Source organism: Carcharodon carcharias, chromosome 18 (assembly GCF_017639515.1).
Source record: "Carcharodon carcharias isolate sCarCar2 chromosome 18, sCarCar2.pri, whole genome shotgun sequence".
In the NCBI taxonomy this organism is placed as follows: domain Eukaryota; kingdom Metazoa; phylum Chordata; class Chondrichthyes; order Lamniformes; family Lamnidae; genus Carcharodon; species Carcharodon carcharias.
The window spans coordinates 96,434,284-96,460,661 of record NC_054484.1 but is presented as its reverse complement, the minus strand read 5'-3'; the positions used below and the strand labels follow the sequence as shown (position 1 = coordinate 96,460,661).

The window sequence follows — 26,378 nt, the reverse complement described above, 5'->3', positions numbered from 1 at the left end:
ATCTCGCAGGGCTGTAGGGCTGGAAGATGCAAACAGCAGGTTTGAAAGGAAATATACAGAGCAGCCCATTCTGCAAGGGTTTCAAGGAAAACCACATATAATGTTGGAACAAGTGTTATGACATGGCAGGTGATGTGTGCCAGGCAGACACATGAGGGAAACTTGGCTCCGCAGTCGTTACGGTTTTGCAATTTGTATTCATTATGAGAAGACTGAGCAATGAAATCAGAAGTAATGAGTCCACTAAGACCTTCAGAGTTTTAAATTTTGAAATTAAGATATTTATTAAGAAAAGAAAACACGCCAAACATATACATAAGATTCTAGTTACTGGAATTATAGTAAACACTAAAATTCCTACCTAACCTGACTCCCAAATACACCCCTTGTAAGGCAACAGTCCAAAATAGATTTTAAAGTTAAAAAGACAGGCCAGCACAGTTATTATCTTTAAGGGCTGAATGCAGCAGACTCATGCAAACATGACTAAAGGCTTTGCTGAGGCTGTTTCATAAGCTTCTGCTAGATGTCACAGGGCCTCTCCACAGAGCTTTTCATTCTCCTTTATACACATTTTTTCTCCTTAAACTGTAATTTTCTTTGTTCCACATGTCTTTGAAAATGTACTTCCCAAAAATATAAAAATTTTCATGGCACTAATATTGTCAGTAACCTTTGGGAAAAATAAACACACTGCTTGACCTAACTTCTCTGGCTAGGTGTAAACATCTTACTATCTCTTTGAAATTCAAACTGCCCCAATTTATCTAAAGATGCAAATTCTCCTCATACCTTACATTCTAAAACTTCATGCTCATGTAGTTAGCATTTCAAACCCTCTCTACCTAACTTCTTTTGATACTCCCAATCCTCCAGACCAGCTGCCTCCAATTCAATTAAATCACTCACACACACACAGAAAATATCCAAACTTCACTATTCACCTACTTTTACAATAAATTACAATGATATTATGAAAATGATTATACTTTTATAACACAAGATGGTATAAGAAAGGAGCCTTCGTATTCTGCAAAGACAAAAAGGACCTGAATAATCTTTCAGTATGGGATTGTACTCAATAGAAAAAAGGTTGCATTAGGGTCTATTACTTTCTGTGAGGTGACAACTTCCATGTCTGTAAGTCAAGTTAAATTATTTAATGTTGGAAGATAAATACAATGTCACACTTGATCTTCAACCTTTTGTATCCTGAACAAGAGTAAAAATCCTGCACTCCCAACAGTCTTAAATGATAATAATTGGATGTGCAAAAAAATTGCAGGAGGGGATCAGTTTTGATGCATCAGGGCAGGACAGCCTTTGAATGTGTTCTTGACCGTGCTTCTCAGCTTGTCCCTGAAGCTCTCTGCTGCAAAGTAATAGAAAACAGGGTCCAAACAGGGATTCATCACTACCTGACACAGGGTAACCACGGCACTTTTCTGAACAAAACAGCTGACTTGTACTGGATTGCTCTTGTTCTGGATTTCGGCAAGGTAGACAGTTCGTAGAACATGATAGACCGGAAATCCAGTTATAAATATAACCATTACAACAATAATCCTGACAATAGCTTTACTTCTGGAGCTCTTTTGATTGTGATGATTTGCCTCTGAAGTTAGCAAGGTCTTAATGACAAGTATGTAGCAGGTATTGAAAATAAAGAAGGGAATAATGAAACCCAATACCAGGGAAAATAAATTCATGGTAAATATGACAGCAGTGCTGTCATTGAATTCAAAGCATCGTTTTTTCTTATTTTCAAGTGACAGAAAAGGAATGGCTGCTATTCCAACAAACATCCATATTGCAATGCATATGATTTGCACACATTTGACACTTCTAAACTTCAAACATGTAATTGGATGCACTATAGCGAAGTAGCGCAATATGCTTATCAGAGTCAGAAAGTAGATGCTGCAGTACATGTTGAGGTACAGGGCATAAGTCAGGAATATGCACAAGGAATGTGAATGTTTCCAAATATTTTCTGAATAATAGTGCACGCGCCAGGGCAAAGTGCACACAAAGAGCAAATCTGATATCGCCAGGTTCACCATGACAATGCTGAATGCCGTCTTTTTCTTGTATAACTTCAGAAACACATATAAACAGAATAGGTTCTCAGTAAATCCAAAAATAAATATAATGATATATGATGGTACATAGATGCTAGCTTTGAAGTTGTAAATGCTCTCACATGATGAATTATTCTCCACGTTGCTTGTGTTATTCATTCTTTGCTTTGAGAAAATCTGGGCATTCGGGCGTTTCTGTAGAAGGAAACCATTAATTTTAGTGATGACGAATGGACAAGAGGTTAAACAGATTTACATATTGCTTTGGTTTAATGCTGTGAATGTAACATTCTCACACTGTCTGGGCCCAGAGCTTCTGATCTCTGGAAGGTTGTACCACAATGTGCTGGGAGTCTCCTCCAAAGTCCCCATGCACTGACAACATGGGAATTGCCAGGCAAGTTTGGATTTCCAATGGGCAATTACCCGATGCTTGGAACCCTCTGAAACTGTTAGAGTCTGAGATGTCGGATGGTTCCGACTTACTTCGCAGAATAGTTACCCAGGACAAGTTAGAAGGATTAAAAACAGTTTTAACTCCCCCACCCACCCACTCGACTTCCCCCTGAATCCCCAACTACCACTGACACCCTGGCTACCCCCACAAACCCTGACTAACCCCCTGACTCACCGACTAGGCCCTGACCACCCAACTAATTCCCTGGCCCCCGTTTACCTCACAGCAGACTACCCCCACCTGACTATCCCCTGACCCCCACTGACTAACCCCCAACCACACAACTACTCTCCCGAACCCTGACTAAAACCCACCTGACCACGCCCCCCAACCGATCTCCCCAACCATCCCCGACCACCCGACTACACCCCCACCCGACTACTCCTCCGTCAACCCCAAACTTGCTCCCAACCCACCCTAACCCTTCACCCACCCGCCTGCAACCCTACCCCCTCAACCACTTACCTTACACACTTACCTTCTCTCTGTAGCTCTCAAGGTGGTTTTGGGACATTTAAACTGAATATGGCAGTTAATACTGTAAAAAGGGGGTATGACTTGGATTTCCCCAATGTTCCTGCACTACACAGGAGGACTCAACATTCCGTATTTCTGAGGAGGCCCCGTTTGGAAGTCCAGGCAAGAAATGTGGAACCCTGATGCAACGGGTGCTGCTTTGGGCTGCATTCAAGCGCTTCAGTTAGAGTTTGGTGAGAGAGGGACTTTTAAGGGTTAATTTGTATCTAAAGTCTAATCTTTCTTTAAGTTAGCGACTAACTAAAAGTTGCTGTTTGATTTGGGAGAAGGTGAGTTTTAGTCCAGCTTTAGAACAGGGGTTATACAGCCTCTGCTTGCAGCTACAACTAATTAATTTGTTAACTGGCTTAAACAGGTTTTCAGAAGCTAGATTCAGACAGCATAAAAGCAAACCATCTGCAATGCTACTTTTTTCTTCACTGGAGTGCAGTTTTGGGTTGTATTAGAGAGCTTCAGTTGGAGTTTGGTGAGAGAGGGAGTTCGGTGAATAGGGAAGGAGGTGATCCTTTAATTTTCTACCTTTCCTAAATAAGAAGACCGGCGGCCTTGGTAAGTAGGACCTGAGTATTTCTTCTGTCCTTAATATTCTTTAGCTAGAGGAATGAAAAGGAAAGGGAGTAATTTAAGGGTAAGTCCTGGCAGGGCAGCTTGGCCAGGTGGAATGCTTCTCCTGTGCAATGTGGGAAGTCAGGGACACTTCCAGTGTCCAGGGTAACCATGTGTGAAAGAAGTGTCTCCAGCTTCCGCTACTTGAAATCTGTGTTTTGGAGCTGGAGCTGTGGCTGAAGTCACCGTGGAGCATCTACAAGGATGAGATCTTCATGGATAACATGTGAGGTGGTCACACCTCAGGTTAAGAGTGCACAGGCAGAAAGGGAATGGGTGGCCACCAGACAGAGTAAAAGCATCAGACAGGTAGTGCAGGAGACCACTGGGTCCATCTCCTTCTCTAACGTTTTCCGTTTTGGATACTGTGGGGGAAATGGTTTCTCAGGGGAATGCAGCAAGAGCCAAGTCCGTGGCACCACTAGTGGCTCAGCTGCATGGGGAGGTGGGGGGAGGGGAGAAAAAAAGAGTGGGAGAAAATAGTGATGGCGGATTCTATCATAAGGGGAACAGATAGATGTTTCTGCAGCCATAGAAGCGACACCAGGATGGTATGTTGCCTCCCTGGTGCCAGGGTCAAGGATGTCACTGAGCAGCAGGATATTCTGAAGGGGAGGCTGAACAGCCAGAGGTCATGGTCCATATCGGTACCAACAACATAGGTAAAAAGAGGGATGAGGTCCTGAAAGCAGAATATAGGGAGCTAGCAAATAAATTAAAAAGCAGGGCCTCAAAAGGTAGTAATCTCAGGATTACTCCCAGTGCCATGTGCTAGCAAGATTAGGAATAGGAGAATAGGCCAGATGAATGCATGGCTGGAGAGATGGTGTAGGAGAGAGGGACTTAGATTGCTGAGGCATTGGGACTGATTCTGGGTAAGATGGGACCAGTACAAGTTGGACGGTCAGGACCCCAGCATAGGGTAATATCCTTGCAGGGGTATTTCCTAGTACTGTGGGAGAGGGTTTAAATTCGATTGGCAGGGGCATCGGAACCTGAGCCATGGGATACATGAGAGAGGGAAACAAAGATAGGAATGAAAGACAGAAAAGTAGACAGCAAAAGTGGAAGGCAGAGACCATAAGACCATAAGACATAGGAGCAGAAATTAGGCCATTCGGCCCATCGAGTCTGCTCTGCCATTCAATCATGGCTGATAAGTTTCTCAACCCCATTCTCCCACCTTCTCCCCGTAACCTTTGATCCCCTTTGATCCGGAGGAAACAAGAGCTAGCAGCAAATAGGGCCGCAGTACAAAAAAAATGTGTAAAAATGTTAAAAAGACAAGTCTAAAGGCACTGGATCTGAATGCATGGAGCATTCGTAATAAGGTAGATGAATTAACAGTGCAAACAGATGGAAATGGATATGATACATGGTCGCAGGGTGACCAAGGTTGGGAACTGAATATCCAGGGGTACTCAAAAAGGAAAAGGAGGTGGGGTGGTGTTGTTATTTAAGGATGAAATCGGTGTGATAGTGAGAGAGGATATTGGCTCAGAAAATCAAGATGTAGAATCAGTCTGGGTGGAGTGAAGGATCAACAAGGGGCAGAACACATTAGTGGGAGTTGTCTATAAGCCTCCAAAAGTAGTGAAAATATAGAGGGACGGCATTAAACAGGGAATTAGAGATGCATGTAATAGGGGTGCTACAGTAATCATGGGTGACTTAAATCTACATATAGATTGGGCAAACCAAATTAACAATAATACTGTGGCGGACGAATTCCTGGAGTGTGTACAAGATGGTTTTTTAGACCAGTATGTTGAGGAACCGACTAGGGAACAGGTTATCCTAGATTTGGTGCAATGAGAAGGGGTTAATTAATAACCTTGTAGTGTGGGATCCTTAGGGAACAGTGACCATAACGAGATGGAATTCTTCATTAGGGTGGAAAGTGAAGTAGTCTGATCTGAAACTAGGGTCCTAAATCTAAACAAAGGAAACTACAAAGATATGAGGGGTGAGTTGGCTACGATAGATTGGGGAACTTCATTAAAAGGCATGGTGGTGGATAAGCAATTGCTAATATTTGAGAAACTAAAGTATGCATTGCAACAGATATGCATTCCTTTCTGACACAAAATAACAACAGGAAAAGCGGCCCAACCATGGCTAACAAAAGAAATTAAAGGATAGTATTAGATCCAAAGAAGAGCCGTACAAAGTTGCTAGAAAAAGCAGGAAGCCGGAGGATTGGGAACAGTTTAGAATTCAGCAAAGGAGGAGCAAGAGATTGATTAAGAGGGGAAAGAATAGAGTATGAGAGCAAATTTTCAAGGAACATAAAAGTGGACTGTTAAAGTTTCTATATGTATGTATAAAGAAAAGGTTAGTGAAGACAAATGTAGGTCCCTTACAGTCCACAACTTGAGAATTTATAATGCAGAACAAGGAAATGGCAGAGCAATTAAACAACTACTTTAGTCCTGTCTTCACAAAAGAAGACATTAATAACTTCCCAGAAAAACTAGGTAACCAAGGGCAGGATTTTCCCTTTGTCAGATGGGCTTGGGAGCAGCCTCCTAATCCTTTTGGGGTACAAGCTAGATGCTCTGAAGCTTGAGATCCAGCAAGCCCCATGTGCAACCGGGCGTGGAGAGGCGGGGGTGAGGGACAAAGGTAAGAGTGCAGTGCACAGAGGTGAGAGTTTCGGATTATGCAACCATTCTAGTGTAGCCTCTTCAATGATGTGAGCCTCAAACTTGGAATCCCCGTTGATCATTGGAAGACTAGGGCACCGTGATGCAGATCTCCGTTGTCTCACCAGGGTACCTGGCATGCAGTATGTTGACTTTAACTAATCACATGTCCTTCTTCTCCCTTTTAGGTTTGCCAGCAGATGTTCGACCTCCAGACCCCGAAGGGCCACATCTGACACTGGAGGGTCATCGGGTGTTATTTGTACCTGCGTCATACCTGCTTTCTGAAGCAGGCAGCACAGATACCAGCACTTCGGTGGGCATTAGAGCAGGGGCTAGTATCTCAGTGCACATTGGTGAGGGCACTTCACAATCGCTTAAGGTGGAGGTGGAGGCTGAGAGTGCCCAGGATGATGGCAGCCGGAGGACTGCTGGAGACCAGGACGATGTTCAGTCGAAGGCTGATGATGAACCTCTGGAGTTGTCCACAGGCAAGATGCTGGATGTCCAGTGGGATGTGCGGGAGGATTTAGTGGAGATCCATGAGGGTATGTCTGCCATGGTCTCCGTGATGGAGGAGTCCATGCGGAGCTGGAGCACTGTGTTGACTGTCATGGCTGAGCGCACTACCTCTGCCATTGAGAGAGTGGCGACTCTCATAGAGAGGCAGCTCCGGGGATAGAATGGTAGTTTCCTGGCATTGTGCTCGGACATGTAAGCCCTCACACAGGCAATGACCTCAGGTGGCCAATGTCAGTGTGGGAGATGGATGAGACAGCCAGTATTCCAGCTAGGTGTCCGTCCATCAATGGTGAGCAGGGAGGTCCAAGCGACCTCACGTTGGTGCACGAGCTGCCTGTCATCTCTGTGGGCTCCTTTCAGGGCGCTCCGGATGATGGCAGCAGCTCCTCTGCCCCTCTGCCAATGACCGTGGCATCTGATGAGGCTGCAGTGACTGGGGAGATGCCAGCTATGGCGCTGGCTGCTCCCTCCCAGGCGAGGCCAGCACAGGCTCCATTGGCCAGAGGACGACCACAAGGTCATCAAGGCCAACAAGACAACAGGCTCTCTCCAACACCGTTACCATCGAGTGCGGAGCACCTAGATGTAGCACCCGCAAACATAAGTTAAAGACACCATGAGCAGAAGAGGGACAGGTCACAGGTGATTTTATGTACATTTTTGTTAACTTTATGTATACTGGTCTGATGTTGAATACCAGAAATGTTTCTGTTTAGGTTGCTGAACTGCCAGAATGACATATATTGTGTTTTTGTCTTCATGGCCTGAGTATGCTTCACCTTTTTGTTTCATTGGTGTGGGGAATGCCAGTACGTAATGCTGGATGTAGGTAGCTCTGAACTTTATTTCACAGGCACTGAGTGTTCTTTGTGTTCAAATTAAAGGGTCCTGGGATGGAGGCAGCAGCCCTGTCATGCGGTTGGTAGCTCAGCTGAAGGAGCGTTGGATCAAGGTGTCCCTGGTGCCCCTGCCTTCCTGCAGGTTACTGAGGTCTGGCTCTAAGCCCTCAGCATTCTCCACACCATGCTCATCTTTGGACTCACTACTGGACTCATCATCTGTGGTCTGCGCAACTGCTTCAAGTGGGCCTTTCCCTCCAGTGGGCTCCCCCCTTGCCAATGCCAGATTGCGGAGAGCACAGCATGCAACCATGATCAGTGACACCCGTTCTGGGGGGTATTGGAGTTCTCCTCCTGAACGGTCCAGGCATCAGAAGTGCATCCCAATAAGACCTATGGTCTCCTCTACCACCCTTGTGGAGTCATGACTTATATTATAACACTGCTCTGCCTCTGTTCTTGGATGGCAGAGAGGCGTCATGAGCCATCCTTTGAGGGGATAGCCCTTGTCACAGCAGACATCCATCCAGTCAGGCTAGAGCATTGAAGAGCCTCAACACCTGGGAGTGTCTGAGGATGTAGGCATTGTGGGAGCTGCCTGGGTACCTTGTACAGACTTGTAGAACCAGCATCCTGTGATCACACACTGTCTGCACGTTCATGGAGTGGAAGCCCTTCCTGTTGACGAAGACACCCGGCAGACCCACTGGTGCCTTGATGGCCGCATGTGTGCAGTCGATTGCACCCTGGATGCAGGGAATACAAGCAATGGCTGCAAAGCCTCTGGTTCGCTCAGCTTGGCTGGCCTCAGCCACATGGTAAAGAATAAAAGTCAGTACTTGCCTGAACAGAGCTTCTGTCACCAGTTTGATGCAACTGTGGACAGCTGATTGGAAGACTCCATACAGATCCCCCAATGAACCCTAGAAAGAGCCTGAGGCATAGAAGTTGAGGGCCACTGTGACCCTCAGAGTGACTGGCATGGGGTGTCCACCCACACATTCAGAACTTATCTCAGTCCCAATCATCTGGCAAATGGAGGTCACGCTCTCCCTTGTGAGGTGGAGCCTCCTTCGGTATTGCACCTCAGACATAGCTCCATCGCCACCTGTAAACCCTGGCAGCAGGATAGTGCCACCTTCTGTGGTCCCTTCTGCCTTGGACTGCCAGATGGCCCTGCGCCCTTTGTGCCTGCGCCTCTCCTCCCACAGTCCCCTCCCTGGAAGCTGCATAGGGACATGTGGCCTCCTCTCCCTTCTGCCCCTCTTTTCCTCCTCCGGGGAGGTGCCTCCAGCAGAGACCACACTCCCCATTACCAGGGTAAGGGAAGGCTGTCTGATACCTGGAAGGGTCCACATGGTTTGAATCCTCTGGGGGCCTGGCAGACAGCAATGAGTCCTGAAATGAAGCCTGGAAATGCTAAAAATGAAGTCCCGAACAGAGATGAAGCTGTCAAGTACGAATAAGTAACCAGCAGCAAATGACCTCCAAGACTCCTGACTACTTACACTGGCAATGATGCTGACCCTTCTTATCCTGGCCTTGGATGAGGTTTGTGAAAATGTCGGCTGCCCGCCTGCCCATTTTGCCTATGTGATGAGCAGAAAATTGCATGGCCAAGGTAAGATCACAGTCAATTGGGCTGTTAAGGGCCTTAAGTGGCTGCTTAATTAATGGCGGGCACCACTCTGGTACCCGCGCGGGCCCACCGAGCGAAATATCACGCAAGTGCACGATGACATCGGGATGCTCACCCAACATCACCGTGCACTATTTAATCCCGTTCAGATCGGGCAAACGGGATGAAAAGCTCTGTCCCAAGGGTTTAGTGAGAAGGAGGAATTGAAGGAAATTAGTATTACTAAAACAACAGTGCTGGAGAAATTAATGGCACTAAAAGCCAATAAATCCCCTGGGCCTGATAATCTACATCCCAGGGTACTACATGGAAATAATGGATGTGTTGGTTGTCATCTTCCAAAATTCTCAAAATTCTGTAGATTCTGGAACAGTCCCAGCAGATTGGAAGGTGGCAAGTGTAACTATTTAAAAACAGAGGGAGGTAAAGAACAGCTAATTACAGACGAGTTAGCCTAACATCAGTAGTAGGGAAAAGGATGTGATAACAGGACACTTAGAAAATATCAACGGGTTTAGACAAAGTCAACATGGATTTATGAAAGGGTATGTCTGACAAACCAACTGGAGTTATTTGACAGTGTAACTAGTAGAATAGATAAGGAAGAACCAGTGGATGTGGTGTATTTGGATTTTCAGAAAGCTTTTGATAAAAGTCCCACATAAGAGGTTAGTGTGCACAATTAAAGCACATGGGATTAGGGGTAATATATTGGCATGGACTGAGAATTGGTTAGCAGACAGGAAGCAAAGTAGGAATAAATGGATCCTTTTTGGAGTGGCAGGTGGTAACTAGTGGGGTGCCGCAGGGATCAGTGCTTGGGCCTCAGCTATTCACAATACATATCAATGATTTGGATGAGGGAACCAAATGTAATGTTTCCAAGATTGCTGATGACACGAAACTTGGTGGGAATGTGGGCAGTGAGGAAGGTGTTAAGAGGCTTCAAGGCGATCTAGACAGGTTGAGTGAGTGGGCAAATACATGGCAGATGTGAAGTTATCCACTTTGGTAGGAAAAACAGAAAGTCAGAGTATTATTTAAATGGTGATAGATTGGGAAATGTTGATGTACAAAGGGACCTGGGGTGTCCCTGTACACCAATCACTGAAAGCAAGTATGCAGGAGCAGCAAGCAGTTAAGAAGGCAAATAGTATGTTGGCCTTCACTGCAAGGGGACTTGAGTACAGGAGCAAGGATGTCTTACTGCAGCTCTACAGGGCCTTGGTGAGACCACACCTGGGGCAGAATTTTATGGCCCTGTTTCTGCGGGGACAGGGCTGTGAAATGCAGCGGGTCATTATAAATCCCATTGACGACAGCGAGAATGTAAAATCCTACTGCCGTAAAATTCTGCCCCTGGAGTATTGTGCGCAGTTTTGGTTTCTGTTATGGACTAGATTTTCCAGGCAGGTTTCTCATTAGAAACATCAAACTTCATTTACAGGCTGCAGCAGCAGTTACATGCTTCCATCAAGCTCCACAACTAGAAGAAGAATTCCCACTCTTGGGTCCCCCGTGCTTAGAGCTTATTCATTTGTACTGTTATGTGAAACTATACAGTACAATAAGTCTTAAAGCTACAGTCACTACATTCCTTAAAGCTAAAATTACTATGTTCTTCCCCCATTAAATTTATTTGTACAATTTGTATTTACAAGTACATCTACGTTCATGACATTACAAATATATACACGGATCATGGAATTATAAGTTCAGTCTCTCAGGTGGTTTCCTGATCTGGGTGGAATGTCATAGCTCTTTGACTTTCAAATCTCTTGCAGGATCCACATTATCTGGAACAGCAGCAACATCAGGTACCCCTTTAGAAACAGGCAGTTCAGTGTTATCTGCTCTGACAGAGATGGATATCTGTCCTTGGCTAAACAATTTCAACAGGGACCACAGGTTCTCCAATGTTTACAGGTGGGACATCATTTTGTTGGGGTATCTCCCTTCTTCTCAAATGATCCACGTGTTTAGGGATGATCCAGCCCCCCACTTCTATATGGCATGACAAGGATCCAGTCACAGAAACAGGTAACCAACTCGATCCACCGCCAAAGTTTTGTATATATGCTGCTTCACCAAGAGTAAATTCTTGCTCTTGACTATGAAAATCATGAGTTGCTTTTTGATTCCCTTGACTTTTATCTACCTTCCCTTCCAAATTGGGAAGTACCAGGCTTAATCTCGTTGCTTCATAAATAACTCTGAAGGTATTAAACCCCTGTAATAGTGTGGGGGGCTGTTCTATAGTGAAACAGGAAACATGAAAGTTTAGTCTCCAATGATCCTTCTGATAATTTTTTCATCCCAGCTTTAAAAGCTTGTACTGCTCTCTCAGCTAATCATTTAGATGGTGGATGATGTGGTGCTAATTTTACATGTTTGATACCAAACACAACTCAGTGCTAGTAAATGCTGCACCATTGTCTGAGATGATTACTTCTGGCAATCCATGCTTAGAAAAATTGGCGTAACTTTTTTAAAGGTGCACCTGATGTTGGCAACCTAACCTCATAAACGTCTAGCCATTTGGAACGTGTGCCAATTATTAGCAGAAACATGGTGCCCAGAAAAGGACCGACGTAATCTATGTGCAGTCTCACCCAGAGCCTACCAGGCCATTCCCACGGGTGTAGTGGGGCCACAGCAGGCAACTTATGTAGTTGTCGGCATTGTGTACAGTGTTTAACCACCTTCTCAATATCTCGTTCATGCCAAGTTACCAAATGTAACTTCGCATGATCATCTTCATTCTTGAGACTCCCGGATGTGCGCTGTGCAACTGTAAGAGCGGTTTCTTTCCTTGTGAAGGAACAACGACTCGTGCACCTCATAATAAGATACCATGTTCACCTTCGAGTGAAGAATGGCTTCAATTCATTAGGGACTGGTTCCTGGGGCCACCCTTTTGAAACTTGGTTTCTCACTCTGGACAGGACTGGATCCCGATTTGTACTGTTTCTTATCTGCCTTGCACAGACTGGTGAGGAATCCAAGAAATTCATTGCTAATACAATTTCTTGGGAAATTGGAGAATGCTCATTACTCTCCTGTAGAGGAAGGTGACTTAGGGCATCTGAGTTGTTCATGTGCATCCCTGATTCGTGCACTGAAGTGTATTCAAATGCTGATAAAATTAGAGCCCATCTTTGAATGTGTGCAGAAGCTATGGGATGGATAGCTCTTTCTTCACTGAACAGTCCCAAGAGCAGTTTGTGGTCAGGCAGTTTTGTAGAGTGTCAGCCATGAACGCATTGATGGAATTTTTTAATTCCAAAAATAATTGGTAATCCTTCTTTCTTTATTTGCGAATATCCTTTCTTGGCCATGGGAAGGGTTTCTGAACCTTCATCCATCTTGTGTGATAGTACTGCTCCCACGCCATAGGGAGATGAGTCGCAGGTTGGTACCAGTTCCTGTGTCAGGTTGTAGCGTACTAACAAGTTTGAAGAGTGCAAGAGTTGTTTAACTTTTGTGAAGGGTTCTCCTTGAATTGACTTCCAAACCCAGCGCTGGTTTTTCTTTAATAATGTGTAGAGGAGCTAGGACCGTTGATAAGTTGGGTAGGAATCGAACATAATAATTGACCATACCTAAGAATGACTTGAGCTTAGAGATACTTTTAGGTGAAGGTGCCTCCTTAATAGCTTTAGCTTTGTCTTCTACCGGGTGTAACCTTCAGGCATCCACCCGGTGGCTCAAGTAAATGACTTCACTTGACTGAAAGGTACAAATTTATTTTTTTAAGCGCACCCCTGCTTCCAAAAATCATTTGAAGGCTTCCTCCAAATCAGCCAAGAGTTCAGCTTCCGTGAACCCCGATATTAGGACGTCATCCAGGTAGACGACAATTTGAGGTAGTCCTTGTAGGAAGCTCTCCATCGTCCTCTGGAAAATTGCATAGGTTGAAGAAACACCGAAGGACAGATATGTGTATTGATACAACCCTTTGTAGGTGTTTATGGTCACAAACTCTCTGGAAGTATCATCCAGTTCCAGTTACACATGACTCATACCTAGTATAAGTTGTTCCTTCTGCTAATTTAGCATAGAGATCCTCAATAATGTGGATAAGGTACTTGTCCAACTTGACAGCTTTGTTTACTGTTAGTTTATAGTCCCCACAGATCCGGATGATCTGATCTGGTTTTAAGACAGGGACTATAAGTGCTGCCCACTTTGAGAATTGAACCAGCTGTATGACCCCCAGCCTCTCTAAACAGTTCAATTCAGTGTCAACCTTCTCACTCAGAGCATATGGCATTGGCCTTGCTTTAAAGAAACGAGGAGTCGCTTCTGAGTCAATGTAGATCTTAGCCTGGAGGCCTATGATTCTCCCCAATTCATCTCGAAAAACCATGTCATGTTTCTTTAGCAGCTCTGGTAGTCTTCCTACTTGTAGCTGGAAAATTTCAGACCAATTTAGTCTTTCAACCAATCATGACCTAGAAGGCTTGGTCCTTCACCTTCTACTGCCAACACCGGATGTTGTGCTGTTTGGCGCTTATAGTAAACAAGTACAATGGTAATACCCTTCACTTGGATAGCTTCGCCAGTATAAGTTATCAATTTGGCTGAAGTCTGCTCCAAATTCAATTGCTGAGTGACCTTGTTTAAATATTTGAAGGTCTGACAGTGGTTGAAGATCCAGTGTTCACTTCCAACATTAAAGGTTTTCCATTTACCTGCAGAATAACAGTGATTGGCTCTGTCTTCCCTACGTTTACATTAAATAGAGAGCAAATATCAGATTTGGTGGTTGCTGGTTCTTCCACATTATGTACTTCGATTAACTTAGTTTGCTGTCTTGGAGTCTCAATCTTGCTTTACAATACTTCAGTATGTGCCCTCTTTTGTGGCAAAAATAGCACTCCATTTCTTTAAAACGGCAAGTTTCAGGAGGATGATTGCTTCCACATCGGCAACAATTCATTTTCTGATTTGCTGCTGAGCTGTTTCCTGTATATTTTTTTAAAATTTTCGGGTGACAGGGACTGTCTCCTACTTTGTGGAGGATTCCTTGTTTTTCGCACCACATTCAGCTGTCTATTCCCACCCCAACTTGAAAATGGCACCATTTTGTGCACCTTGTATAGCCTGAGAATCCCATTCGGCACTTTCCAATGCAAGTGCTATTTCACACGCTTTTTTTAAACTGAGGTTTACTTCAGCTAATAATTGTCATTGAATGGCATCATCTTGCACACTGCAGACCAAACAACCTCTGAGCATATCATCTAGGATCTCCCAGAAATCACGGCGTTCAGTTACTCGTTTCAATTTCGCCACATATGTTGCAGCAGTCTCCCCGAGGCTCTTTTTCTCGAATTAAATCTGAACCCCTGCATGGTGGCTGAGGGTTTGGGTTGAAAGTGTCTATTAACAAGGTCTGCCTATTCACCCAAGGCCTTCTAATCGGGGGCAGTTGGGGCCATCAAATTTTGGATTAAATTATAGGTTTTACTCCCGCAAACGCTTAGGAGAATTGCTCTCCTGTTTTCCTCCTCTGTTATTTTGTTTGCTTAGAAATAGAACCCAAGGTGTTCTGCTTATTGACATCAATCCTTTGTGGATGGTTCAAAAAATGTGGCATATCTGGTGAGTATATTTTCCTTTCCTACTGTTTAAACAAGATACTCGCAGTCTCTGGGTGAGGGACAACGTCGGACCCGATTTATCCTTGTTGTCAGTTTGTTATGGACTTGACTTTCCAAACAGTTTTCTTATTAGAAACATCAAACTTTAATTGTAGCAGCAGTTACACGCTTCCATCAAGCTCCACAACTAGAAGAAGAACTCCCACTCTAAGGTTCCCTGCACTTAGAGCTGATTTGTTCATACTGTCATGTGATACCATACAATACAATAAGTCTTAAAGCTACATTCCTTAAAACTGCAATTACTACAGTCTCTTTACCTAAGAAAGGATATACTTGTCATAGAGGGAGTACAATGAATGTTCACCAGACTGATTCCTGGGATGGCAGGATTGTCATGTGAGGACAGATTGGGCTGACTAGCCTGTATTCACTGGAGTTTAGAAGAATGAGAGGGGATCTCATTGAAAAGCACACAATTTTGATAGGGATTGACAGACTGGATGCAGGGATGTTGTTTCCTCTGGCTTGGGGATCTAGAACAAAAGGTCAGTCTCAGGATACGGGGTAGACCATTTAGGACTGAGATGACAAGAAACTTCTTCACTCAGAGGGTGATGAATCTGTGGAATTCCCAACCACAGAAGGCTGTGGGGGACAAGTCACTGAATATATTTAAGAAGGAAATAGGTAGATTTCTGGACTCTAAAGGCATCAATGGGTATAGGGAGAGAGCGGGAGTATGGCGTTGAGATAGACGATCTGCCATGATCATACTGAATGGTGGAGCAGGCTCGAAGGGCCGAATGACCCACTTCTGCTTCTATTTTCTATGTTTCTAAGGTAGGTACATAGGAGCAGAGCGGCAACCCAATGGCGATTGCCACTCCTCAGGATATTTCTCCCAATGTTTGTTATGTTTATGCAAAATAAAAAGTACACAGTTCCATTAAAACCTATCAGGTTTTGTAAGCTCAGCCCTTCTCCATTGAAGAACGGGAGTGAGAGGATAGGTTTCCAATTATGACATGTTCCGTGAGTCACCAGTCTCCAGACACCCCTCTCCAGAATATTTGCTCACTTGTGAACAAGGCCCTTGACACCTAGTGTATTAGCGTGGCATGATTGGCAGAAACTTGGCTCTTGGGTGAGGTTTTGTCCCTCAACAACCTGCCGGCAGTTTTTTTGTGAGGGGCCTTGTCAGCTATCACTTCCAAACAGTATTTTTATTGTGGATCTGATAGAATTAACAATCACCTTAATTTCCAATAATCTTGTTCACAGTATTTTTTTAGGATATGACACAGCACAGAAAGGAACAGTTTGGCCCATTTTGGCAAAAATTTTGTCCACATAATTACCCAATTTAATTACATATTCCTGCTCACTTCCCAGATCCATCAATGTTCCTCTTTTTTTCAAACTCATTTCTCATATCCGTTAATATTTCTGTTTGTTCACCAGCTATCTTAATTTCTTTTTACATGAATTTAGAGGCTTTGGGAGAGACTTTTGCCACAATGGAGAGACTCTCCTTCATGGGCAAAATAGCAGATGTGCCTGCAAATCGAAGTCCCACCCTTGAATATGCCACTGCATTTTCGCTGAGGAGGGGGATTAGGGGAAGGGTGCGTTTCACCCATGCATGGCTTATGGAGCCACCTGGCTAGTTAAATCATCAATTGCCTCCACTGAAGTGGGATTATGGTAGACCAGGAGTGTGAAACCTGACTTGTGCAGGTAAGACCAGGTCTGAAGCCCAGAATTTCGCTCCTGGGTCAGTTGCGCAGAGTTGGGAGTATTCCTGGCTCTGCGAAACTGACCTCTTAAAAACGTCTGCCTGAGTTTCCGATTTTTGGTCTGGGGATGTGGGCTACAATAGGAGTCAGGGTGGATAATCTGGGAAGAAGTGAGGAAGCTGCAGGGTATGGCGGTGAGCAGGGTGGAAGGCCTTACCTTGGAGCTCTGTGTCCAAAAATGAGGATAAAAGAATAAAACATGAAACATCCCTCCAACCCTCACCCATCACCTCCCCACACCCCCCATACACTCCCCATACCCATCAATGCCAATCCAAGCTGCCTTATGCCCCCCACCCGCCCCCTATGGCCCTTTATGCTCCTGTGTCAAAGTATGCCACTCAAACAACTCCTGTGGTCCCTCATGCTAAAGTATGTCCCCCAAATAACCCCTATGATTCCTTATGCTCCCCATGCCAAGCTATACCCCCCACCAACCCACTTGACCCTTTATATCCCCTATGCCAACCCATGCCCCCCACACATCATCCTTTGCTTTTACACCTACCATGCCAACTCACCTGTTATCCACCATGGGCAGACCTCAGGACCCACGCAGAGATGAGATAAAATAATGTTGCATAAAATAAACTTCTAAGTGTCTATTGCTGACTTCACTAAATTGGAAAAAACTTTCATTCATAAAAAGCCCATTTACTACATTCCTTGAACTAAATAAAGTCTTATAACAACAAATATCTAATTTAAGTGCATAATCCCTTGTAAAAACAAGCATTGGACTTCATAGTCCCATAATCAAAGAGTCTATAACCACTTGTAGCTGTCAATCAAACTGTGAAATGGTAGGCACAGTACTGTGGGAATGGATAGTTGTAAAATCAGTCATGCAGCACTAATCCAGTAATGGAAGCATTCAAGTTTATGACAACAGATAGAGTGAAGTAGCAAGCAACCATTTTTTAAAATACTCCAAAGGTTTATTTTTCAAAGATTTTAAGGTTTAGAAATTTATCTTATCAAACTTTATCTCATTTCCACATCATCCCGAGGTCTGCTCATGATGAATAATGTGAGTTGGCATGGTAGGTGCAAGGGCAAATGGTGGTGAGTGGGCATCAGATGGCATGAATTGGCACTATAAAGAGCCAAGGGGGAGGGTGGAGGGAATTAGGTTGGCATGGGGGCTATAAAAGGCCATGGGTGGAGGGGCATAGCTTGGCATGAGGGGCATGAGAGGCCATGGGGTTATTTAGGGTGGATGGACCTTGGCATGGGGCATGAGAGGCCATGGGTGGGGGATGGTGGCATGAGGCGATGGGTTGACATGGATGGAGCATGGAGAGTGTTTTGGGGAAGTGAGACGGGTGAGGGGTGAGGGCTGAAGGGTCATTTCATGCTTTTTAAAAAAATTTTATACACTGTGTCAAAGCTGCAAGACAGGCCTTCCGCCCAGCCCACCTCCACACCCGGCAGCCACCTCACTTCTTCCCGGGTCACCTGTACCCATTCCCACTACAGCCTGTCCCCACCCCGGCCCACCCCTCACCCCTGGACCAAAATTCGGACGTACAGGTTCATGGAGCTGGGAATTCTCCCATTTCTACTCACCTGACCCAGGAACAAAAATCGGGGCCTCTGTTTCTCATTGAAATTTGGGCTAGAGGAGTGAAAATTAAACAACACATAGGAGGGAAGAGCAAAGGAGGTTGAGATAGTAAATGTGGTACTGCCACAATCTGTAACCTCAACAACTGGCATTTTCCAAACTCTACCATTAGTATCAAGCAAGGGACCAACACTCAATGAGGAGTTTGGGAAAGCATGCCAAGAGCAGCACCACCCATACCTAACTAATGAGGCACCAACCTGGAGAAGCTACAAGACAGAGGGCCTCGTTTGGCATGCGGGGGCACCTCCCTCAATGGCCGCCTTTCCATATCGAGCGACCCCCTCCCCCTCCCCACCCCCCAACAAGCTCTGGCCCCTACGGATGCATCCTCTACCCAGCCTCTCCGTGAAAAACCACCTCTCTCTCTCCCCACTTCCCCGGGCTTCACCTCCCCACCAGGCCATGAGGCCTCCGTCACTTACATGGTCCTGAACCTAGAACTTAGAGTCTGAGGGCTGCTTGCACTGCGCTGCTGTAGCTACAGAGCTGCTGGTCAATCAGTTTGGCTTGCAGCTCTCCAGAGGCAGGACTTCCTCCTGAGTGAGGGGCAGGAGTCCCATCTTGAGCCAATTAACGCTCCACGGAGTGTTGAATGGCTGTGGAGCGGCTGGTCCTGGTGGAGATTCTACGGGTGGTGAAATGCTCTGGGATCATCCTGGTGGCAGACAGTCCCCATGTTGAGGCCAAAGTCCAGCAGATGCCAGGAGGCTGCCTATTGGCTGCTGGCCAGGGACTTGTGAGGCCTTCTGCTATCCCGCACCCCACCCACCCCCAACCTGACCTCACGGAGCCACAGGGATCAGTGGACCACAGATATAGCCGCACGCCATTCTTTGGAAAGGTTTGCCATTTTTAGCAGGCCTCCTCATGTAGGATCATTCTGGTGATGTGTGGGATTGGGACCCGACCAGAGATTATTTTAATGAGTAAGATGCAGCCCTTTAGGCCCAAACAATATCCTGGATGTAGTGCTGAAGACTTCAGCACTCCAGAGCTAGCCATTCTACCAGTTCAGCTGTTCCTGCACAACATAGGCATCTACAAAACAATGTGCAACTTTATCCTGGAGCCAAGTATCACCCCATCTGTCTATCTCAATCATCAGCAAAATAATGGAAGGTTTCATAGGCAGTGCTATCAACTGGCTGTAAAATTATTAGGTTACTAACAAGAATACTAATTGCTAAAATCTAACTATTATTAAAAATTAATGCCTAACTTTGTAGGTTACTAACACTTAAACTTATTAGACACCCTTCTTCCTAGAATAGTAAAATGGGAAAATTAGAAGCAGGGCACAGTGTAGAAAAGATGCCAAGGTAGAGGGATTCTGGGAGTTTTAAAGAACTTATTGGTAGCAATAAAGAGCAAGACCTTGAAGGCTGTCTGTGCGAATCTCTCTACCAGATAAGGAACCATGGCACGTAAAAAAAATGAGATCCAGTATTACAAAGGATGTTGCTTATGAGAGAGAGAGAGAGGAGAGAGAGAGGAAAAGAGGCTCAAAGACCAAAAGACCAAAGCTGTGGGAGAAACTATTTTGGGTACTCTGCCATCCAGATCTTGAGATGGGACTATATTTCAGCTTAAACTGTAAATCACATAAAAATAGTTTTTCTGAGAACTTAAGAAACTTGTCCTGGCTTGGCCTCAATAAAGTCAATTCACAACAAAGCTTCACTGCCAAGGCCTTAAAGGAATATAAAGACCTCCAAAACATTATCCTGTCACCCATACAACAGGACTCGGTGCATTATGAGCACTTTTTGAGAGAAGGACAGCATCTCGAGTTTACGAGTCTGGCTAGCTCATGTCTCAGGAGGGGAAACCCTTGAGGGGGTGGAGTGTGGAGACATTGACAGGCCCATTGATGATTAAAGGCACTTACATTGGAATAAGAATACACCAGAATAGATAAAGAATAGACAAAATGTTGTCAAAAAATGTTAAACAGTTCTTCGAGCAGAAACTAGATTTTATCCAAGATAAGATAAGCCAGAAGTTAAAATTTGAGAGGCTAAGAGACCTTGTGGTTTACAGCTCTCAGCGTTGCCCTCAGAAATATGATAAGACTATTAACTAGAAAGATGAGGAGATAGAGTGACTGAACCAGCGGTTTTGAAGTTTGGAGTTGCGCAAAAAGCCTATGACTGCTTTGTTGATGCAGCAGCATGTCTCTAACCTGAATGCTAATGCAGCCATGATTGAAGATCAAGAATCTAGAAACCAAGAGGAAAATGAATGGTTAAAAACAAGCTTGTGTACCAAGACAAGCTGCTGTGAAGTCTTAAAAAACCAGAAAAAACTTAGGGGTTGAAAGCATCAATTAGGTTTTCAGGTTCTGTGCTGAGATTGTGCAGGAGGGAAACAGCTAGGAGAAAAAGAGATGAGTTAGAAATCCAATAGCAATAGTAAAACCTGCTGTGAGAAAGGAATAAAGATTATTTCTGATATAAGGGGATGATTAATGGACCTTGTTTTCATTACTTCTGGGTGAATGTTGGAAAGCTTCCAAATGATCGAATGCCTGCCCTTATCTCTCTTTTCTGTAGAACCATGTCGCCTGGCCGTCAATGTTCAAAGTGTAAGTTTGTGACTTGTTCTATCTAAACGCGTGTATATATTTTTGTGGGAAACTTGGGCAATGCTTTGGTTGTGACTGAGTTGAAGCTGGGTGCTCCTTGTGCATGGGAACTGGGAATGTAACGCAGATTTTAGCTCCCTGAATTCGTAAGCCATTGCAGGAATCAATATCTCAAAGTTGCATGAAAATAGGGATGTGGCTGTTGGCCCAGATTCTTGCCACGCTGGACAGCTGCGAAAAATCAAGGAAATGGGTGAATTTTCTAAGTCCCGCATGTGCACGAAACAGTGCACAGATCTCCCTGAGTCTAAGTGCTGCCTCAGGGAGATCAGCTCTGTTTTGAAACTTTTAATGAAGGTGTTTAAAAATTTTCCCTGCCATGTCCCCTCGTGTGACACTGTCACATGAGTTGGGACATGTCCATAACTTTTATTCTAACCTTCCATTAAAATATAAAAACCCTCATGAAGCCTCATCCCGCCGGTGGATGAGGTTTTATGTTTTTTCCCAAGTCCGCCTGGTCTCCCAGCCTGCTCGCCAACCTTAAGGCTGGACGGGCAGGTCCATTAATATGCTGGATTGGTTTCTTAATGGCCTTAATAGGCCATTCACAGGTTGGCGGGTGCACAGCCAAGTTGGCTGCCGACCTGAAAATGTAATTGATGCAGGGTGACATCAGGAGTTCCACCCGAACGTCACCCCGTGCCATTTTACATGTTGGCATGCGCGTGTCCAGCCCCCCACCATCCCCCCGACCCCCCCACCCCCACCTCCCGGCACGGCAACAGAAAAATTCTACCCCCGGAACATAGCTTAGAACAGGTAAGAGGAGGTCTGAACTTGTTGGATTGGTTTGGTTAGCCCTTTGGAGAGGTAAGGTGCTCCTTTGGGATGGTTAAAAGCGAACACGATGATGCAATTTTTACACACAAACTCATTGGAACTGTCAAGCAGAGCTGTCCAGCTGCCAAGGATCTGTCAAAGAGCTGTCTAGCTGTCAAGGAACTCTTAGCTGTCAGAGAACTGTCCAGCTGTCAATGAACTGTTGAACAGCTGGCCAGCTGACGAAGCTGTCCAGGAATTGTCAATGCTGTCAAGGAACTGTCCAAGGATACTAGGTGAGTTGGCTTAAACGGGTAAGAGAAAAGGGTGCTGGGTAGGGGCATTGGTTGGTATGAGTTGGCACCAATTTGGCATAGAGTTATGGGGTAATGGGAGTGAGTAGAGGGACATGGGTTGACATAAGTGGTATGGGGCAATGGGGTTGGATAGGGGCATGGGTTGACATAGGGGCTGTAAGCAACCATGAGAGGCATTGGTTGGTATATGTTGGCATGGATGGTGCATAGTAAGTGTCTGGGAGGTGGTGAGGGAGTGAAAGGTGAGGGGTGGAGGGATTTATTTTTGTTTTATTCTTATTTTTGATTTATTTACACACAGTGCCAAAGCACGGAGGCAGGCTTTGCACCCAGCCCATCTCTGCACCCACCAGCCTCTGTGCTCATTCCAAAACTACCCACCCATGACTCCTATTTCAGCTCATCCCTGCTGACCGAAAATCTGAACTGCAGGTGGACATTTTAAGGTTGCGTTTGCCAAGCGAGCCTGACCTGGGGACGCATATCTGGGCCTCTGAATCTTTCAATTTAAGATCGTGCAGTCAGAATTAGAAAAATGTGAAAATTAGATTACATTTTAACTAAAAATTGCTGATCCATGTGTTACTCTTGTTTCCACTTAGTTTTGCAACTGTGGAAACGGATTTATTGTATATGATAAGCTCCTGCCTTCAAAATGTTTTGCAGAAATCTAATTTGAACTGTTCAAATCATTTTGCTTGTTTTAAAGGAGAAAACAGGAAAACAAAAGAGGAAGGGAGAAATTCTATTCCTTTTCTACAGTTAGTCTGTAAATCTGCACTGTTGTTTTTATTTAAGAAGCTAGTGTCCCTCGATAACTCTTTTCTGTCTTAGAATGTTGGAGGTTTTATTTAACTGTGAAAGCTAATGTTTCCTTTAGCTTTTTCTGTCCATAGTTTTCACAGTCATTTGAAATGGTGCCTATCTTCTTAGAGCGTGTATCATTATGCTGTGTTTATTTAACGTGTTATTTGAATTAAATTGGGAGTATTAAGGTTTATTACTTGTTAACCTGTGCAAACTAGAGGTTCATTGAGAGGCCACAGTGAAACTAGTTATAGTGCCAAGGTGTAAATTGGAGGCTTCTGGATAAAAAGACACACACATATATAAACATTGGCTCTTTAAAGATTTTAGTGAATTTTATGTGAATTTGGAATTGATTCTGGGTAATTCATTATCCTGGTTGGACCAGGAAAAGTAAATTCTGAAAAAAAACTCTTGAAAAATGCTACAAGGTTTTGAAACTATTAGAATTTAATCTGAAATTTGAGCAAAGTTAAAAAAAAAAATGGAGTTTGGCTTTCTTATTTGGAGAGTTTTAAAAAAGTGAAGTGATGCAATTAAATACATTTCAAAATGTTTTGCTCCACTCCTTGGAAAAACAAGCGGAGAAGTTAATCTTTTCTGATGACAGCGGTTTTTTAAAATTAACCACATAACTTTCATATTGCTAAGTGAACATTACTAAATTTGGAGTTTCCAAATTTACAGTTTTATTGGACATATTAACGGAATGCGCTCTTAATCAGAGCCACAGTGGATTTTGTTTATCTGTTATTTAACAGATTTCCAAGGCCACATCGGTACTGATACTGCAGCAAAGGACCCAGGAGTCTTTCAATTCAAAACTTACTTACAGACACCAATTTTGCACTAAAGGCTTTGTCGTTCAGAGACTTGCTTTAACTATTCAGGCCATTTGCTATCATTTGTTATCATCCAGATTCCCAGAATTGTTATGGCGCAGAAGAGGCCCCAGGCCCATTATGTCTGCACTAGCTCTCCAAAGAGCAGCTCACCTAGTGCCATTCTCCACCTTCTCTCCATAACCCTGCACATTCATCCTTTTCAGATATTCCCTTTTGAATAGCTGAATTGAACCTGCCTCCACCACACTCAGGCAGCACATTCTAAACCCTAACCACTCGCTGCAGGAAAAGGTTTTTCCTTATATCACTTTGACTTCTATTACTAATTACTTTAAATCTGTGCCCTCTTGTTCTCAATCCTTCCGCTAATGGGAACACTTTTTCCCTATCTACTCTGTCCAGATCCCTCATGATTTTGAATACCTCTATCAAATCTGCTCTCAGCCTTCTTTGCTCTAAGGAAAACAGTCCTAACTTCTCCAACCTATCTTCATAACTAAAGTTCCTCATCCATGGAACCATTCTCGTGAGTCTTTTCTGCACCCTCTCTAATGCCTTGACATCCCTCCTAAAACGTGGTGCCCAGAACTAGACGCAATACTCCAGCTGAGGCTGACCTTGTGTCCTGGACAAGTTCACCATAATCTCCTTGCTCTTGTACTCTATGCCCTTATTAATAAAGCCCAGGATACTGTATGCCTCATTAACAGCGCTCTCAACCTGTCCTACCACCTTCAATGATTTATACACATATACACGCAGGTTCCGCTGCTCCTGCATCCCTTTAGTGTTGTACCCTTTTTTTATATTGTTTCTCCATATTCTTCCTACCAAGATGAATCACCTCACACTTCTCCGCATTGAACTTCATCTGCTACCTTTCCGCCAGTCCACCAACTTGCTTACATCCTTTTGAAGTTCCACACTATCCTCCACACAGTTCACAAAGCTTCCATGTTTTTCATCATCTGAAATTGTGCCCTCCACACCATGGTCTCGGTCATTAATATGCAGCAGGAAAAGAAAGGGTACCAACACTGACCCCTGGGAACCCCACTACAAACCTCCCTCCAGCACGATAAACATTGATTAACCACTACTCTTTGTTTCCTGTCGTTCAGTCAATTCCGTATCCATGTTGCTACTGTCTCTTTTATTCCATGAGCTTTAACTTTGCTCACATGTCTGTTGGGTGGCACTGTGTCAAACGCTTTTTGGAAGTACATGTACACCACATCTTCATCATTGCCCTCATCAACCCGTTCTGTTACCTCTTCAAAAAACTCCAGCATGTTTGTTCAACATGATTTTCTCTTAAGAAATCCATGCTGGCATTCCTTAATTAACCCACATTTTTCCATGTGACTATTAATTTTGCCCCCAGTTATTCTTTCCAGAAGTTTCGCCACCACCAACGTTAAACTGACTGGCCTGCAGCTGCTGGGCTTTTCTTTACACCCTTTTTTGAACAAGGATGTAATGTTTGCAATTCTCCAATCTACTGGCACCACCCCTGCGTCTAAGGAAGACTGAAAAAGTTTGGCCAGTGCCTATGCAATTTCCTCTCTCACTTCCCTCAGTATCCTTGGATGCATCACATCCAGTCCCCAATGCCTTATCAACTTTAAGTACAGATAACCTACCCAATACTTTCTCCTTTTCAATTTTAAAACCATCTAGTATCTAAATAATCTCCTCTGTTACCATGGCTTGGGTAGCATCCTCTTCTTTGGTAAAGAAAAATGCAAAGTATTCATTTAGTATCTCAGCTATGCCCTCTGCCCCCATGTGTAAAACTGCTTTTTGTCCCTAATTGGCCCTATTTCTACTTTTATCACTCTTTTGCTATTTAAATGTCTATAGAAGACTTTAGGATTCCCTTTAATGCTATTTGACAGTCTCTTTTCATATTCCATTTTTGTTTCTCTTATTTGCTTATTCACATCCCTTTCTCTTCTTTATATTAATGTCTATCTCCTTTGTCATCTAGTGAGCTCTGGATTTGTTTGCCCTACCTCTCCCTTTTGAGGGAATATGTCCTGACTGGGCCTAAATTACCTCTTCTTTGAAGGTACCACATTGCTCAGCTACCATTTTTTTTTGCCAACCTTTGACTCCAATTTATTTAGCCCAGGTCCATTCTGGGGATCATAGCGCAGGATGTGCACTCTCGAGATTGGAGCAGCAGTGCCATTCCTCTATTCAGTAACCTTACTACTGGTAATAAACCTTATCAGTATTGATAAAGCTTCACCAATACTAATAAGACTTATTACTATTAATATACCTTATTAATATTAATAAACCCTACTAATACTTAGTACATCTTACCAGTGGTAATAAACCTTACTCAAGAATAAAAGATATGAATTACCATTTACTTTTTTATGACTTATTATTAGTAGTTAATATTTTAAATATTTTTTAAAATCTCACTTGTGTAGACTCAGTCCTAAGCAGCAATACTCACCGGCCAAACACCTTATGACTTTTCTGTGATGTCGCTGTTCACTTTTTTTCAAATCAGGGCGCTCTTGGATTTCTCACTGCCTCTCTCCTGAAGCCAAGTGCTGTAGGCCTTGCTCCTCGTGCTGTATTCAACTGCTCCCCAGCTGTGTATATCCAACTCGTCTGCCTCTCTC

At 44.1% G+C, this 26,378-nt stretch overlaps 1 protein-coding gene across 1 annotated transcript; it reads right to left on the bottom strand.

The window, feature by feature from the left end:
- Positions 1 to 258: 258 nt before the first annotated feature.
- LOC121290793 (cysteinyl leukotriene receptor 1-like) lies at positions 259 to 26,378 on the bottom strand. The gene is made up of 2 exons (XM_041211726.1): positions 26,207 to 26,378; positions 259 to 2,276 (listed from the first exon to the last, which is right to left on the bottom strand). The coding sequence occupies exon 2, from the start codon at positions 2,238 to 2,240 to the stop codon at positions 1,293 to 1,295; it is 948 nt and encodes a 315-aa protein (XP_041067660.1). The 5' UTR covers positions 2,241 to 2,276; positions 26,207 to 26,378; the 3' UTR covers positions 259 to 1,292.

Coding starts and splice junctions, on each gene's coding strand:
- LOC121290793 (XM_041211726.1), bottom strand. CDS start 2,240: ATGAATAACACAAGCAACGTGGAGAATAATTCATCATGTGAGAGCATT.